The sequence below is a fragment of the Phocoena sinus genome, chromosome 16, assembly GCF_008692025.1.
Source record: "Phocoena sinus isolate mPhoSin1 chromosome 16, mPhoSin1.pri, whole genome shotgun sequence".
NCBI classification, from domain to species: Eukaryota; Metazoa; Chordata; class Mammalia; order Artiodactyla; family Phocoenidae; genus Phocoena; species Phocoena sinus.
In genome coordinates, this window is record NC_045778.1 from 58579735 (window position 1) to 58596491 (window position 16757).

The 16757-nt window shown below is 52.1% G+C and overlaps 1 protein-coding gene and 1 non-coding gene across 7 annotated transcripts; one reads left to right on the forward strand and one right to left on the reverse strand.

The window, feature by feature from the left end:
- Positions 1-237: 237 nt before the first annotated feature.
- Positions 238-354, reverse strand: LOC116742053. Its single transcript, XR_004346330.1, has one exon. It is a non-coding gene; the product is annotated as a small nucleolar RNA SNORD22 (small nucleolar RNA).
- Positions 355-2163: 1809 nt separating this feature from the next.
- PPRC1 (PPARG related coactivator 1) lies at positions 2164-16587 on the forward strand. Of its 6 annotated transcripts, none has more exons than XM_032608482.1 (14): positions 2164-2333; positions 6193-6381; positions 6923-7069; positions 7190-7291; positions 7406-10316; positions 10601-10654; positions 11481-11538; positions 12312-12382; positions 13382-14105; positions 15071-15220; positions 15331-15397; positions 15521-15642; positions 15887-16038; positions 16324-16587. In XM_032608482.1, the coding sequence occupies exons 1-14, from the start codon at positions 2181-2183 to the stop codon at positions 16425-16427; spliced, it is 5004 nt and encodes a 1667-aa protein (XP_032464373.1). In that variant the 5' UTR covers positions 2164-2180; the 3' UTR covers positions 16428-16587. The 6 variants fall into 6 exon arrangements, with proteins under 6 accessions (XP_032464373.1, XP_032464375.1, XP_032464376.1 ...); XM_032608484.1 differs by having other exon boundaries at positions 12315-12382; XM_032608485.1 differs by having other exon boundaries at positions 7190-7282.
- The last annotated feature ends 170 nt before the right edge of the window (positions 16588-16757 follow it).

A 16757-nucleotide genomic window follows, 5' to 3' on the forward strand; every position in this document is an offset into this window, starting at 1 on the left:
AATATACACAACTGCTCCCGTTGCGGAGCACTGGCTCCAGACGCGCAGGCTCAGCGGCCATGGCTCACGGGCCTAGCTGCTTTGCGGCATGTGGGATCTTCCTGGACCGGGGCACGAACCCGTGTCCCCTGCATCGGCATGCGGACTCTCAACCACTGAGCCACCAGGGAAGCCCTACACAACTGATTTTTGACGAATAATTTATTCCTCCCTTTCCCATGTTTTGAAATCCTTATGATCCCTCAGTTCCTTCTGGAACAAACTTTCCTCTTCTCCAGCCAGCCCCAGTGGGTTCACCTTTACAGGCTCTGGGACTAGGACAGGAAGTAATGTTTGAATGTTTCTTCACTGGGACCTATACGTTTTTATATACATAGAAAAAGTGTGGCTGAATACACACCAAAGGTGACAAGGGTTAAATCTGGGGACTGGAATTTGTAGGCCAAGTATATTTCTTACTTAAATAGTTTTGTATTCTTTGAAGTGATTTTTAAATTTTTGTAATACAAAACTTTTTTAAAAAATAAGGAAACGGGAAAAAAAAATTGTCATGAAGAACCTAGGGGTAAGACAGGAATAAAGACGCAGACCTACTGGAGAACGTACTTGAGGATATGGGGAGGGGGAAGGGTGAGCTGTGACAGAGTGAGAGAGAGTCATGGACATATACACACTAACAAACGTAGTAAGGTAGATAGCTAGTGGGAAGCAGCCGCATGGCACAGGGATATTGGCTCGGTGCTTTGTGACAGCCTGGAGGGGTGGGATAGGGAGGGTGGGAGGGAGGGAGACGCAAGAGGGAAGACATATGGGAACATATGTATATGTATAACTGATTCACTTTGTTATAAAGCAGAAACTAACACACCATTGTAAAGCAATTATACCCCAATAAAGATGTTAAAAAATAAATAAATAAATAAGGAAACGGGCTTCCCTGGTGGCACAGTGGCTGAGAGTCCGCCTGCCAATGTAGGGGACACGGGTTCGTGCCTCGGTCCGGGAAGATCCCACATGCCGCGGACCGGCTGGGCCTGTGAGCCATGGCTGCTGAGCCTGCGTGTCCGGAGCCTGTGCTCCACAACGGGAGAGGCCACAACAGTGAGAGGCCCGCGTACCGCAAAAAAAAAAAAAAAAAAAAAAAAAGAAAAGAAAACAGGGACTTCCCTGGTGACACAGTGGTTAAGACTCTGCACTCCCAATTCAGGGGGCCTGGGTTCCATCCCTGCTCAGGGAACTAGATCCCACATGCGTGCCGCAACCAAGAGTTCGCATGCCACAACTAAGAAGCTCGTGTGTCACAACTAAGGAGCCCACAAGCTGGAACTAAGGAGCCCGCCTGCTGCAACAAAGACCCGGCACAACCACATAAATAAATATTTAAAAAAAGAAAAAGAAAACAGTATGAAGTAGCTTCTAAATGACAAATGAGTAAATAATAGACATAGTGATGGACTGTGGAAATACAGAGAGGGATCAAGTTTGGCTGGGATAACCAAAAAGTCTTTCCCGGATAAAATAGGGCCTCAAAGATGTTTTGAGGCTAAAGTTTTCCACAAGGCAGAAAAACACCTGTTGTATTTGGAAGATAGCAAGATGATCTGCAGTAGCAGGAAGTAAATTTGGTAATGAGACATGAACGTGGGTTTCTGAGTAGCTCAGAGAGACACCGATAATGCTGTGTTCTAAGATTAAACTCGCGGTAGTGCCGCAGTGTAGCGGGTGAGGCTTAGCTCCTGGAGTGCTGGTGCCCACGAGGCGGTGCTGTTTCAAAACACAGGCCCACTTGGACTAAGGAGAAAGGAACGTGCAGCAGGTAAAACGTCAGACAAAGAGGGAGTTCTGACAGTTGGACAAATTGGGAAAATAAAAAGATACGTAATAGGTAATTATCCCCTTATTACCTCGCGCTCCCCAACTAGGTCCCCCCGCGCAACACAAAATTATGCATTACAGTGCGCCTATAGCACGTGCCACTCAGGCTCTGCTGAATGCGACTACTACTCCCAGGCTCCCTCGTGAGGCCAGTGCCCTCTTCCCGTGGGAAATGGGTATCGCCGCTCAGTCTTCTGGGATTCGTAGTCTTGCAGTGTCTTTCGGGAGTTGTAGTTCCCTTCCCACAATCGGCTGGGCGAGGCGGCGCCGGCGATCAGAGCTGCGCCGGGTGTTCAGGGGCCAAGATGGCGGCGCGCCGGGGACTGAGAGACGGAGTCGCGCCGCTTCTAAGTGGGGGCTCCGGCCCCGACCCTGGCGGTGGAGTGCGCAGCAGCTGTTGGGGGAGTCGGAGCCAAGCGCCGTATGGCACTGTGGGCGCTGTGAGTGGTGGGGAGCAGGTGAGACTGGCGGGCGGCCCGCGGCTGGCAGCAAAGCGGCGTGTGCCGGGCGGTGACACGTGGACGCCACAGGAAAGGGAAGAAGCGTTCGGGAGTCGATGCCGGGTGGCGGAAGACGGATTGGACCGACCGGACCTGGGTCGTTTGCTGGGGGGATGCGGGCAGAGGCGGGTCCTTATGGCCATTCCTCCGGAACGCCGGAGGGGCAGAGCAGGGTGTCGGAAACCTGGCCCCTGTGTGTAGGGGGACTCGGACTTAGAGTAAGATCTCCCTCTAAGGATGCCGAGTGGGGGCTGCCTGTAGCCCAGCGCCGCAGTGCCTTTTCGGAGCCACGTGGGGTGGGGGGAGCGATTTTCCCGGGATAATTTGTCTGCTTCCCCTCCCCCTCTAGGCGGCCCCGGCACCCACGTGGGTTGGGCGGGGGGGAGGAGGCCCTCGGGTCCACGTGGGGGCGGGGAGGGGATGTCCACGTGGCTCCCGCTCCAGGCTGCCGGGCATCTCGTATCGGCGCTGGAGCCGCACTGCCGGGAACTGGGTGTGTCTCAGCCGGTCCCGCCATCTCCGTTCGGCGCTGGGCGCCCCAGGCTGGGAAGGAAGGAAGGTAGGGGCTGCTAGAATCAACTTTGCCCAGAGCCTTGGAGGAGTTTTTTTTTTTTGCTTTGGTCCGCGTTGCCTCTTGACAACGGATGGTAAAGGACTTTACAGGTGTGCGGGTAGTCTGTTCTCTGCGGATGACGGAGTGTGTTGGGGAGGGTAGAGGGCTGAGGTTGAAGGGCTGTGGAGTGGCGGCCTCTTTCCGACCGGCTTGGGGTGGGTTGTGAGGCATGGGCACTGGCGTTTTTGTTGCTTGCAGTCCTGCCTCGTTCGTGATTCAAGGGGCATGGGAGGTGTCAACATTTACATGGCACAGGCTTAAGTAAGGAAAGGGAGTCCTCTCCTTCCGTCACTTTTCCTCAAGCATCTCTTTTGAGGAGGCAGCTAAGGCCTGCTCCTGTGAATTGATACGGACAAATTTGAGATGGTCTGTGTTTAAGCTTCTCTGGAATTTGTGCTGGGGATGGCAAAAGTTGGAGGCGATCTGAGAACTACTCAACACCAGTTGAACGTTTACTAAATGGGGGGGGGGGGGGACAGTCTTTCTGTCATACTCTTTTTTTCCTGGTCTTCAGTTCTCCATACTTAAAAGTGTTATCGTCCCACTCCTCACCAGGGCTTCTTAAAAGTTCCCACCCAGAGTGGAGGTCGGCAAGACTTCGTGTGAACTGTTATCTTGCTTAAGCAATTAAGCTGAGTCCTTGAAAGCTTTTTTTTTTCTTTTTTGGTTTCTAGGTGGGAGTTGGGCTGCAGGTTGCCAGGTAATATCAGTTCTAGCAGACCAATCCAGGCCCTGGGGGTGGGGGGTGGGGAGTGGCTTCTGGGGCTCTACTTGGGAGCTGCCCACCCGCTCTTCCCTTATTTTCTCAGAGGCCACATCTTGTGGGGCTGGTGCTGCCCACCCTTTGGGGGAGAGGCAGGAAGTATCCATGATCCAGCTGTAGTCCAAGTTAGGTAGTCATTTGGGGTTGGAGAGGGTCTTGTGGAGAGATTGTTCACCACAAACACACACAAAGATGAGTATGTGGAAGCTAGTCAATCAGCCAGGAACTTACTGAGATTCCATTATGTTTAGACATAGGGGGATACTGTGGTAAACCACACATGGTCCCTGTCCTCCAGGATCTTATGTTTTTATCAGATCTTATGTTTTAGACAGACAATAAATAATGATGAGGAGGACAGAGGAAAGTGCAGCATATTATATAATCAGCAGTAGTAATCTACCTTGCAGGGTCTGGGAAGAGACATTTTAAGGTGAGATTGTGGGGGGCGGAGGGGAGGGGGAGCTTTCCTCAGAGGGAACAGTATGTGAAGACCTTGAGGTGGGAGAGAACATGGCTTATTGGAGAAACCCGTATGGCTGGTGTATACAGAGACAGACAGAGTGGTGAGAGAAGACACGCTGGAGGAGTCTGGTGGGGAATACCAGGACCACTGTAAGCCATTTAAGGACTTTAAACCTAGTGCTAAGAGCAGGAAGATGCCCTTGGAGGGGATTAGAGAGTGTCTCAAGAGGTGATCAAATGTGTATTTTCATGTTTGTAGCTGGTTTTGAACCCTGCAGGGACAAGCCGGATATGGGAAAGCCAGTCGGGAGGTTGTTAAAGTTAAGAGATGCTGGTGGCTGGCACACTCTTAGCCTGGGCTTATCCTCTCCATGATCTTGGTACTCTGGGAGCTGTGCTGTTTGGGGTTTGAGGGGAGGGATGGGTGAGGTCAGGTAAAGAGGGGCTTCTCTGACTGGGGCTCCAGTACCTGCCTGATGGAAGTGGTGATGAGTGGTTCATAAAGCTGGCCATTGTCTCGAGATTCTGGCCTAGTAGCTGGGTCAGGTAGGTGGCAGGGCAGGAGATGCAGCCTCTTTGCTCACCTGGGAGTGTTTGCTGAGTGAGGTGCTATTCAGCTGCTAGTTGTAATTACAGGATTGTGAAGGCTTGGGAGGAGTTAGTGCCTAAAACCTGCCACCTTTTACTTCATCTCTGGGCCTGGCCTCCTAAAGTGTCCCTATCTATCCTTTTCTCTCGTTGGGCATTGTTACTCTTCAGCTTGATTAGGAGGGTGGGGGGGTGCAGTCACACCTGTTGCTTTTTTTTTCTTTTGGAAGAGGTACAGAGTTTGCCTTTGCTGCCAAAGGAGAGGTGAGACTGGCTTGTCCGTGTTTGTTCCTGTTCTTTGGCCTTTGCATCATCTATAATTTCATATAGTGGAGATACCCCTGCCTCTGGCCTTGCCAGCCCTTCCAGCCACTTCTGGCCCTGCCCACGCCCACACTCTTGACAGGCCTGGGCGGATGGCTCCCTGCCTGACAAGGCTGAAGATGTTAGTTCTCAGGGAAGAGGTGGGGTGGGGCGGGGCTTTTCCGTCCACAGAATCAAACTTTCTCTTCTTTTGCTCTAACTTGGTTGGGGTAGGGGAGAGACTTGTTCCTTGGGACTACCTTTGAGAGGTTGGGTGGCACACTGTAGAGCCTTCAAAATAGAAGTTCAAAATAAGTGTGACTGTCAGCTGTGTATACTGTGATGCACTGTGCCAGGCATGGTGGGTGACCTGGAAGTATAAGCACAGTTTAAACCCTTCCAAGAGCCAAGAAAAATATAAGCTAATAGATACAAAGGGTTATTTGCCCCAAAGGAACTTGGAATATAGTTTTAGTAATGATGCAAGGAATGTCATGGGGTAGGGAAGTGGGTAGGATGTGATTGCCAGAGAAGTGAGCGGTACAGGAACACGTATGAATTCGGGGTGTGAGGAGAAGTGCGTTGGGGAGGCCTGAGGTGTCTTCTTGAAGAAGGTGGGATTTGAGCTAAGCAGAGACGAGAGGCCTAAGTGGGATTTGAGGGAGGTAAGGTGGTTGTAATTGGAATTGCCTGCTTACTGACCTCCTCTCCTTTGCTGTGCCCCTGAGAGTGTCTGTCTTCATCACTGCCAGCAGATAACTCTTCTGAACAATCTTGGTCTTTTTGATGATTTTATTCCCCAGTTTATCAATCTCGTGTGGTTCCAAGTGTTTCTGGATGGAGTCTAAACTTTTTTTTTTCCCAGAAGGTTCTTGAACACTGCCATCTGGTTGTGGCTGTGGGCTCATAGTTTGTACTTCTCTCTGCCCAGCAAGTCCAGAGTGTGTTGGGGCTCCTGCTGAGTCTGAGGCCATTGGTGGAGGGCTCGGTACCTGGTTTACAGAGTGTGTAAATCAGCTGCCCCCGAGGGCCCATGCCCTGCAGCCTTCACTGTGCCTTCCTGACCTTATTCCCTTTTGCCCCAGGTGCTGCTGCATGAGGAGGGGGATGATTCTGGCTTTGTCAATCTATCTCGGCTGGGCCCCTGTTTGAGGGACAAGGACTTAGAGATGGAGGAGCTGATACTGCAGGATGGGACACTGCTGGGGACCATGCACAGCTATATGGATGCCTCCCTCATTTCCCTCATTGAAGATTTTGGTGGCCTTGGAGAGGTGAGCTGGGGCTGAGCTTGGAGGTCTTCAGGCAGGAGCTTTGGCTCAGTGGCTCTTCTCCTAGCACCTTGGTTCCTAGATACTCAACCTGAGTCCTTGAAGTGTGTTTTTGTTTCTCAGTGAGAGTTGGGCTACATCCCATGTAAGATGATGCCCTGGCAGACTTGGATTATTATCCAAGGCCTTTCACCCTGCCTGGGCCCCTGACTTACATGTTCAGAGGGTTCTGATCTTTGTTTTGAGTCCAATTCCAGCTTAGCCAAGGGTTGTCTGCTGAGCATCCCACATTTTACCTGAGAGTGTAGGGAGTATGAAACATAAGTTCAAGACTCAGTTTTGACAGGTCTTTGTTGACACTAGAGAGATGGTGGATGGTAGTAAATGAGATTGGAACCCATGCCTCCTGGTACTAACATCTCTCTCTGGCAAATTGAGCTGAACTGAGCCTGGGAGAGGGATTCTCTTGGCATCCAGTCCTTCTCAGTGGCCTGGTAGGTCATAGGGATGGTGGTGGGACCTTCCTGTTGTCTTTCCTGAGCAGAGCAGGTTATCTCTGGAGGACCAGAATGAAGTGTCACTGCTCACAGCTCTAACAGAGATCTTGGACAATGCAGATTCCGAGAACCTGTCTCCATTTGACAGCATTCCTGACTCAGAGCTGCTTGTGTCACCTCGGGAGGGCTCCTCTGTAAGTGTGGGATGAGGGGAAGGGGGTGTGTGATTGGTGCAAAGGTTAGAACCACATCTACGAGCCTACTCGTAAAGTTCTGAAGCACAAACACATTTCAGGTCTTTTTCTCCCTTTTAGCTGCACAGGCTGCTCAGCCTCTCTCGGACACCCCCAGAACGTGACCTCATCACCCCGACTGACCCATTGGGGCCCAGCACAGGCAGTAGTAGAGTGAGTGGGGTAAGCCTGACCTAGGGAGCCTCATGGACTCCCAATGGGGAGGAATATATGGGGACATGTCTGGAAAAAGATATTCCTGGAGAAAACTCCTATGTCTTATCTTCTCTCCTGTAGGTTGAGATGTCTCTCACAGATCCTCCTTGGGACTTCTCTCCACCCTCTTTCTTGGAGACCTCCTCCCCCAAGCTTCCTAGCTGGAGACCCCCAAGGTCAAGACCCCGCTGGGGCCAGTCCCCACCTCCCCAGCAGCGTAGTGATGGGGAAGAAGAGGAGGAGGTGGCCGGCTTCAGCAGCGAGATGCTTGCTGGGGAGCTCAACAACTCTGTGAGCAGCATTGCAGACTTCCCCATGCACCTGGCCTGTCCCGAGGAGGAAGATAAAACAGCAGTAGCAGCAGAGATGGCAGTGCAGGCAGCTGGCGATGAGAGCATCTCCTCCCTGAGTGAGCTGGTGCGGGCCATGCACCCGTACTGCCTGCCTAACCTCACCCACCTGACAGCACTTGAGGATGAGCTTCAAGAGCAGCCAGGTGATTTGACACTGCCTGAGGATTGTGTGGTGCTGGAAATTGTGGGCCAGGCGGCCACAGCTGGCAACGACCTGGAGATCCCAGTTGTGGTGCGACAGATCCCTACTGGACCCCAGCCTGTCCTCCTGGATAACTCGCTAGAGGCCAGTGCGGCCTTGCAGCTGCTCATGCCTACACTAGAGGCAGAGACAGAGGCTGCTGTGCCCAGGGAAGCCCTCTGCCCTGAGAAAGAGGGGTTGTCACTGGACTCAAAGGAAAAGCTGGAGTCAGCCTGCTTGTTGGAGCCCAGGGAGGTCATGGAGCCAATGGCACCCAAGGGGCCTCAGAACCCACCAGCCAACACAATGCTAAGTTCCCAGAGAGCTCGAAAGGGCAGGAAGAAGAAGAGCAAGGAGCAGCCAGCTGCCTGTGCAGAAGGCTATGCCAGGAGGCTGAGGTCAGCCTCTCGTGGGCAGTCTACAGCAGTTACAGAGCTGACCTCTCAGGGAGGCAGCTTGCCTCAGGAGGACCTTCAAAGAGAGGTTGTGCCTCCCCGTGGTAGAGGGAAGCCCCGGGCTTGGGCTCGGGCCTGGGCAGCTGCCTTGGAGAAGCCTGGCTCTGGGAACTTGGAGAGTAGTGCTGGACAAGCTAGTCCTGCTAAAGAAGGTCCTCTAGACCTCTACCCCAGCCTGGTTGACCCCATCCAAGCCAACCCTGTTTCAACCCATCTCTCACTGGTTGACTCTGCTGAAGCTGACCCCATGCCACTTGACTCTGTTGAAGCTGATCCCACTGCGGTTGACCCTGATCCCACTGTGGCTGACCCTGTACCTGTTGACCCTGAACTGGTTGACTGTGCTTTAGCGAACTCAGAGCTGGTTGACCCTCTCCCAGCTGACCCAGTGCTGATTGACCCAGTTCTGGCTGACTCAGCAGTTGACGGTGCAGTGGTGGTTCCCATCTCAGATGACTTGCCTTCAGTTGACCCTATCCTAGCCAAGCCAGTACAAGTTGACTCTCTTCCCAATGACCTGGCTCCAGTTGACCCTGTACTAGTTAAGTCTAGGCCAACTGATCCCAGACGTGGTGCAGTGTCATCAGCCCAGGGGAGTACAGCCCCCCAGCTCCTCCTGGAGTCAGAGTCCTCAGACCCCCCAAAGGCCATCAGTCCTGAAATTAAGGAGGTCATGGGTCCTCTGAAGGGGGAAAGTGGTACTAGTGCAACAGCCCAGGAAGCCAGGCCTCGGCCTCTTAGCCTATCTGAGTACCGGCGACGAAGGCAGCAGCGCCAAGCAGAGGCAGAAGAGAGGAACCCCCATCCCCCAGCTGGGAAGTGGCCCAGCCTCCCAGAAACTCCCACAGGGCTGGCAGACATCCCTTGTCTTGTCCCACCAGCCACAGCCAAGAAGACAACTCTGCAGAGAAGCCCTGAGGCTCCTTCTGAGGCTTGCTTTGCTCCTGTGGGTCCCAGCCCTGCCTCTCCTAGTCCTGAGCCACCTGCAAGCAAACCTGTGGCCTCAACTCCCATTGAGCAGGTGCCATCCCAAGAGATGCTACTGCCAGCAAGACCACCTCCTGCTGTGCAGTCCATGCCCCCCACAATGCCCACTGCCCTGCCTTTTCCCACGGGTGGGCTGGGCATGACCCCCATGCTGCCCCTTCCCACAAATGGGCAAAGTGTCCCCAGTCTGCCCCCACCACCCTTGCAGCCTCCTAGTGTTCCGATGTCTGTGGGGCCAGTGCCACCTGATCCCTTTACTCACTATGCCCCTGTGCCACCCTGGCCTTGTTATCCCCCCTTGTCCCCTTCTGGCTATCCTTGCTTGCCCCCTCCACCGACGGTGCCCCTAGTGTCTGGTACTCCAGGTGCCTATGCTGTGCCCTCCACTTGCAATGTGCCTTGGGTACCTCCTCCTGCCCCAGTCCCACCTTATAGCTCCAGCTGTACCTATGGGCCCTTGGGATGGGGCCCAGGGCTGCAACACCCTCCATTCTGGCCTGCTGTTCCCCCACCTCCTTTGCCTCTAACCTCTGTTGGAAGAGCTGTTCCCTCACCCAAGGTGGAGCCCAGTGGCATCCCACCTGGCCCTCCTGATAGTGTTCTGACTGTGCCGATGGCTCCTCCCCTCAGTCTTGGGGCAGCTGGTCAGGGAGCTCCACAGATAGAGCCCACCAAGGTGGAGGTCAAGCCAGTGCCTGCATCTCCCCATCTGAAACACAAGGTGTCCTCCCCGGTGCACAGCCCTCGGATCAAGGCTCCACCGTGTCTGCCTGCTGAGAGAGTGGCTGTTGAGGAGCCTGCATCAGAGAGGCTAAAGCCTGAGCCCCAGGAAGCTAGGCCCAGGGAGAAGGCACCCTCTCCTGTTGCCAAGGCTGTTCCCACATCTGCACCAAGGCAGAGCACTACCACCAAGCTGCCTGCTGTCCACCCAGCCCGTCTAAGAACACTGTCCTTTCTGCCTACCCCACGTACCCAGGGTCCTGAGGATGTGGTACAGGCTTTCATCAGTGAGATTGGTGAGTGCCACACAGTTCCGTGAAGAATGGCATGGGGGTTGTGTGAGGAGTGTCCTCCATAAAACAGGATAAACTACCTTGATGGGGCTGGCCTTTGTTGGATTTCTTTGGAGAGTTCTTGAGAGGTAGAAGTCTGGGTTGGTTTGATTCTTTCTGCTTTGTGTTGCTGCCTTGGTTTACTTAGTACAGTGAGCATGGGGAGCCTAGGGGAAGAAGTGAGGTGATTTGGGACTTCTGGGACCTGTGTACTCAGTTGATAGGGGCTGTGTTGTATGCTTCCACAGGAATTGAGGCATCGGACCTGTCCAGTCTGCTGGAGCAATTTGAGAAATCAGAAGGTAAGGAAACCTGGGTAGCTTTGCTTCAACCCTTTTTTGTTGATGTTTCCTTTGGGCCTAGCCCTGTAGTTGCTTAAACTGGGGGGAAGGAGAAGGGGAGTCTCAGCCACTAGAGCAGCCCCCTAATTGGAATGGGAAGACAAGATTTACCTGTGACACAATCTAAGCCAGGGAGAGTGGTGGGTACAGCATGGCAAGAACTATAAAGAGTAGATGGATGGGGAGATTCAAGTGGGTTGGGTTATTTGGGGAGGTAACTCTCCAGGTGAACCTTGGAAGACAGGAATTCAGAGACTGGTGAGTAAAGGCAGAGGTACAGGAAAGATCGCATGTGGTGTATTTGAAAGGCAATGGATAGCTCAGCTTTTCAGTACAAGGCATGGATCTAGGTGCTGCGGGAGATATTACGTCCTGTTCTCAGATGAGCTTATGGTCTGACTGGGGAGAAGAATTTGCAGAAATGACTGCTGAATTGGTAACAGGTATCGGTAGTACAAGACAAAATAGAAAATATAAGTGTAGATCAAGAGTAGGTTATAAGACTAGGAAGTTAGTTAGGTGGGTTACATAGAGCCTGGAATGCTAGGCTTAGAAGTTTGGACTCCCCAGATTCAGTGGGGAGTGTGCTTGTTTCTGAGCAGAGAAGAGACATGATTAAAAATATACCTGGGTACCCACTGGAGGAGAATGGATCTCTCGGGGGAGACCCAAATGGAGTATGTAGGCAAAATGGATTTTCCTCCTTTGGGTCTCAGAGCCAGCCCTTCTGCACCTCCTCAGTATGGAACATCTGGTTGGGCTTTTAACTAGTATGGTTTCTTTGCAGCCAAAAAGGAGTGCCCTCCCCTGGCTCCTGCTGACAGCCTGGCTGTAGGAAACTCAGGGTAAGTATGGGGACATGAGTGAGTTACCCTACAGCTGTTGGTCAGCAGCCGGCCGGTACTCCAGGACTGTCAACTGGATGCCTCTGTTACAGGGACATTTAGTCCGCTCTAGTCTTTCCCTGTTCCCCACCCCCGGTTCAGCCCATCACTACAGGGTACTGTCTTGAGTGGTGAAGTAGGAGGATATATATGTACCATTTTCTGGCTTATTCCAGTCTGGGGGTTCCAAATGGTGATGCCTTTTATTTTCTGGCAACTCGTGCTTTTGGGGATTTCTTTCCTTTATTTAACAGGCGTTAAGGTTGCTCAGCACTGGTAATGGTGTAAGAAAAAGTGGGGGATGATATTCATGGCTAGGGCTCCCCTGACTCCTTGGAGGGCACAGGCATCCTGGACCTCCTTGTTCCCCATTCTTCCAGCACCAAGAGGCCTTTTTTTTTTTTTTCATGTTCACAATACCCCATCCTGTTTTGCCAAGCATATTTTCCTCCACATTGATTTTGGGTTGGTTTGAGCCGGGCACGAGAGGCTCCTGGCTTGGAGGAGGTGGGGGGTATTCAAGGTCATCCAGCAATTGGGCAGAGCTGAATTGAGACCCAACCTACATAAAGTTCAGTCACTAAGACCCCTTTTGTGCTGGAGGAGAATGATTGGGGCAGTTTGTGCCCCCCATTCCTCTCTGCACGCACCCCTCTCCTTTGCTTTGTGAGCAAAGCAGATGTACAAGATGTTGAGGAGGCAATGAACCAGGCTTTCCCTTTTCCCCCCGCCAGCAGCGTTGACACTCCCCAGGAGAAGAGGCCCCTAGACCGGTTACAAGCCCCAGAACTGGCCAACGTGGCAGGTGGGTTCAGGGTGGGGAACTCTGCCTTTGATTAGTTTATGCAGCAAATGTTTTTAGAGCCTGCTCTGAACCAAGTGTGTGTAGGTGTTGGGGGTACAGAGATCTGATCCTCGTCCTTGAGGTTCTCACAGTCCAGGGGGCAGATGTCAGATGTGTAAACAAATGAGCATGTTGAGTATCAGCTGTTGTGTGTTAAAGAAGCCTGTGTGGCTTATAGTGGGGTCTGAAGAGGGACAGTCAGGGCAGGGTTATATAGAAGGTAATCCTCAAAGTGGAGGCTTGAGAAAATCGCTGATACCAATCAGGTAGGTTTATGGGCATTCTAGGTAGATGGAATGGCTTGAGTGAGCTGGAGAAGGAAAGCCAGCCCGGTATGTTTTGGGAAATTGTGAGTGGTTCATTTTGGCTGGAGTGTAGTGGTTGATCAGGGTGCTGGGCAGAGCTAAAGGAAGAGAGAAGGCTGGAGTGGAAAGCAGGTCAGGTTATGGGAACTTTGAATGCCATGTTAAGCTGGTTGGACTTTATACTGTACAGTGAAGAAGCAATTGAAAAAACGTTACCAGTTTGGTTTTTGGGTGCTCCCACCAGCAGGAATGTAGAAGACAGGTGGACAGGTGTGATGCCCGAGGTAGGAGGTTATTAGGACACAATTACATGAGTTCAGGCAAGATGCAGCCCAGAAGTCAGGCAGTTCTGAGGGCAGGGGGTGAGCCTAAGAATAAAGAGGTAGGACAGACAGGACCTGGCCACCAGCTAGGTTTGGGCAGTGAGAGGTTGAACAGTTGAGGAGGACCATAGCTGGTTGGGTTTCTACTGCTGGTCTCCAAGATGGGGAACTCAGGGGAAGGAGCAGTTTTAACAGTGGGAGAAGTTGGGCTGTTGATCATTGTTAGTATACTCTGTGAGATGAAGTGGGGATCCCTGGAGCCTATATTCACAGTGTTTAGAAGTGTAGAATCGGATCTCATCCTGCTATCTCCATCCTCCCTCCCCTCACAGGGCTCACCCCTCCAGCTACCCCTCCCCATCAGTTATGGAAGCCCCTGGCTGCTGTGTCACTGCTGGCCAAAGCCAAATCTCCTAAGTCCACCGCCCAGGAGGGAACCCTGAAGCCTGAAGGAGTTACAGAGGCCAAACATCCAGCTGCAGCCTGCCTCCAAGAAGGGGTCCATGGCCCTAGTCCAGTCCATGTGGGCTCTGGGGACCATGACTATTGTGTCCGGAGCAGGACCCCCCCAAAAAAGACGCCTGCCCTAGTCATTCCAGAGGTGGGCTCCCGATGGAATGTCAAACGCCATCAGGATATCACCATCAAACCTGTCTTGTCTCTGGGCCCAGCCACCCCGCTGCCCCCATGCACAGCTGCCTCCCAGAAGCCACTTGATCACAGGACTAGCAATGATCAGGCAGATCCCCCAGCCCCTTGCCTTGCCCCATCCACCTTGCTGTCCCCTGAGGCCTCACCCTGCCGGAATGACACGAACACTAGGACTCTCCCTGATCCCTCAGCCAAGCAGCAGTCAATACGCTGTTATCGAAAAGCCTGCAGGTCAGCCAGCCCCCCAAGCCGGGGCTGGCAAGGCCGCCGTGGCCGCAGCAACCGTTCTGTCAGCTCTGGGTCCAACCGGACCAGCGAAGCATCTTCCTCCTCATCCTCATCGTCGTCTTCCTCATCCCGGTCCCGGTCCCGGTCCCTCTCCCCGCCACACAAGAGGTGGCGAAGGTGAGCTCTGATGGCCTGTTAGGTTCTCTCCACTTTGGAAGTTCTCTCCTCTGGTTTACTCTGAAAGCTTTAGCACATCGATACTTTCAGGCAGTAAGGCTTCTATTTCTGTCTTTGGCTTTTGTCTTCTCCCCCTTTACTGGATTCGAAGGAGGCAAGCTCTGAGAAGATAGCTTCTTTCCCCTGTTGGAGATTGGGATATCTCTGAGGTCTCCTCCTTCCTGGAGACCTGCCTTGGGGAGACAATTAGGGTTTGATCTTGACCATGTTGATTCCTTTGCATACTGTATCAGTCCTTATTTCTGCTATTTTCCCGGTAGTATGTGGGATGGTGGTCTAGTGGGTTGTTAATGGCAAACAGTCCTTCCTTTAATCATCTGTTGAGGAAACAGTCTGGGACAGTTCCTTTGAGTGTCACTGTGGCCTCAGCTATTTTCTGGCAGTACCTTTTTCTCAGTAATAGACCCAAATTTTTCCACTTAATCAATGAAGAATTCTTGGTTTTTGATGGTGAAGCTTATCTTCAGAAATGTCCCCTACTACAGGTCTAGCGCATCCCCTAAATGCCGTGTTCATAGTACTCCTATGAGACATATGAGGGGAGCAGGATCCCAGAGACCCAGGCCTCCCCCTCTCCCCACCCGCAGCTAATTGTAAGACCTAGGGCCCAGCCTTTTATCTCCGAGTCTCCGTTATTTTTATTCTTTCTGATTTGTTAAATATTTTTCTATTTTTAATCGCATAATTGAAAATAAATATGATCTGTGCCCAAATACTCTAGAACATCTAAAGTTCATGAGGTTCTCAGTTTGGTCATCTGCGAAGAGTTCTTCTAGATCTCCTCTGCTCTGCTTTGCCTTTGGTCCTGAGCTTCCTGACAGGGAGGCAGGGCTGGGGCCAAGGTGAGGTAAGTAGAATATACCTGCACCGCTCCCAGCATTCCTGTGTGCCCCTTTGTTCTCCAGGTCCAGTTGCAGTTCCTCTGGACGTTCCCGAAGATGCTCTTCCTCTTCCTCCTCCTCATCTTCCTCCTCGTCTTCCTCATCCTCATCATCTAGTTCCCGAAGTCGGTCCCGCTCTCCATCTCCTCGCCGGAGAAGTGACAGGAGGCGGCGGTGAGCGTGTTTTCAGGGAGTCGGTGCATCTGGGGTGCAGGTGCCTAAGAGTTCTGAGACTTGAGCTGCGTAATGTCTGGGGCACTGATGGCACCTTCTTTTCTTGTCAGGTACAGTTCTTATCGTTCACACGACCATTACCAAAGGCAGAGAGTTCTGCAGAAGGAGCGTGCAATAGTGAGTAGAGGAACAGGTCCTGGGAGGAGAGGGCTTGTCCCTGAGCCATGACATGAGCTCAGAGAGCCGTCTGCAGCTATGGCCTTGGCTCATAGTGTGTCAATTTTCCTTGACCTAACATAGGAAGAGAGAAGAGTGGTCTTCATTGGGAAGATACCTGGTCGCATGACTAGGTCAGAGCTGAAACAGAGGTTCTCTGTTTTCGGAGAGATTGAGGAGTGCACCATCCACTTCCGTGTCCAAGGGTGAGGTTGGGCCCTAAGGTCAGGATGTCCTGTCTCATTATCTATCTTGTTGCTTCTTTGTTTCTCCCCCCTTGCTCTGGTGTCCTAGGCAATATAGGCACCTTCATTTCTACAGTTAGAGGGCTGGCAATTTGGGGAATGAGAAGAACCACCCCAGTCCATTACTGTACCCTGGCGAGCTGTCTCTTCTCCATGGCATGTGCCCAAATAGCCATGTCAGCCTCTGTCTCACCCTCCCCACCAGTGACAACTATGGCTTCGTCACTTATCGCTATGCCGAGGAGGCATTTGCAGCCATTGAGAGTGGCCACAAGCTGAGGCAAGCAGATGAACAGCCCTTTGATCTCTGCTTTGGGGGCCGCAGGCAGTTCTGCAAGAGAAGCTATTCTGATCTTGGTGAGTGGAGGGAGGCCCTGAGCCTTTGGTATCATCTCCTCCCTCAAAAGGTCCCCAGCCTTTTGAGAGGGGCGCTAGCTAGGCAGACTTGTCTTCCTCTGACACGTGAAGAGCCTAAGGGGTGGGATGAGAGGAGAAATGGGTGCTCACCTGTCTTTTGACTTAATATCCAGGTGATTTTAGCTCCATCCCTTATAGACATGAGAGGTAGCTGGCCATTTGAGGACGCTGTGGTTGGGAGGTATACTCAGAGACCTTGATGTTTGTCTCTCTCTACCTTTATAGACTCCAACCGGGAAGACTTTGACCCTGCTCCTGTAAAGAGCAAATTTGATTCTCTTGACTTTGACACATTGTTGAAACAGGCCCAGAAGAACCTCAGGAGGTAACCCTGGGCCCTTCTCCCCCACCCCCTTTTCTTTGGAGGTGCCCAACCTCCTCCATTCCCTCCCCCGGTCTAGGGGAGACAGCTGCTAGTGAGGAGATGACTGTTTTATAAAGAAATGGAAAAAAGTGAAATAAAAATGTGTTAAATCAGATTTTTTTAAAGTGGTATTTGTTTTTTTATAATAGGCATTGAAACACATTAACTTGCATTCCTATGTAAGAAGGATGGGGTTGAGGGGTTCCCCCAGTGTTTGGAAAATCGAAGTCACTATGCAGACTAATAAACATAAACTAGAGGGAACTGCCAAGTGCTGTTGTGCTTCTTTCTATGG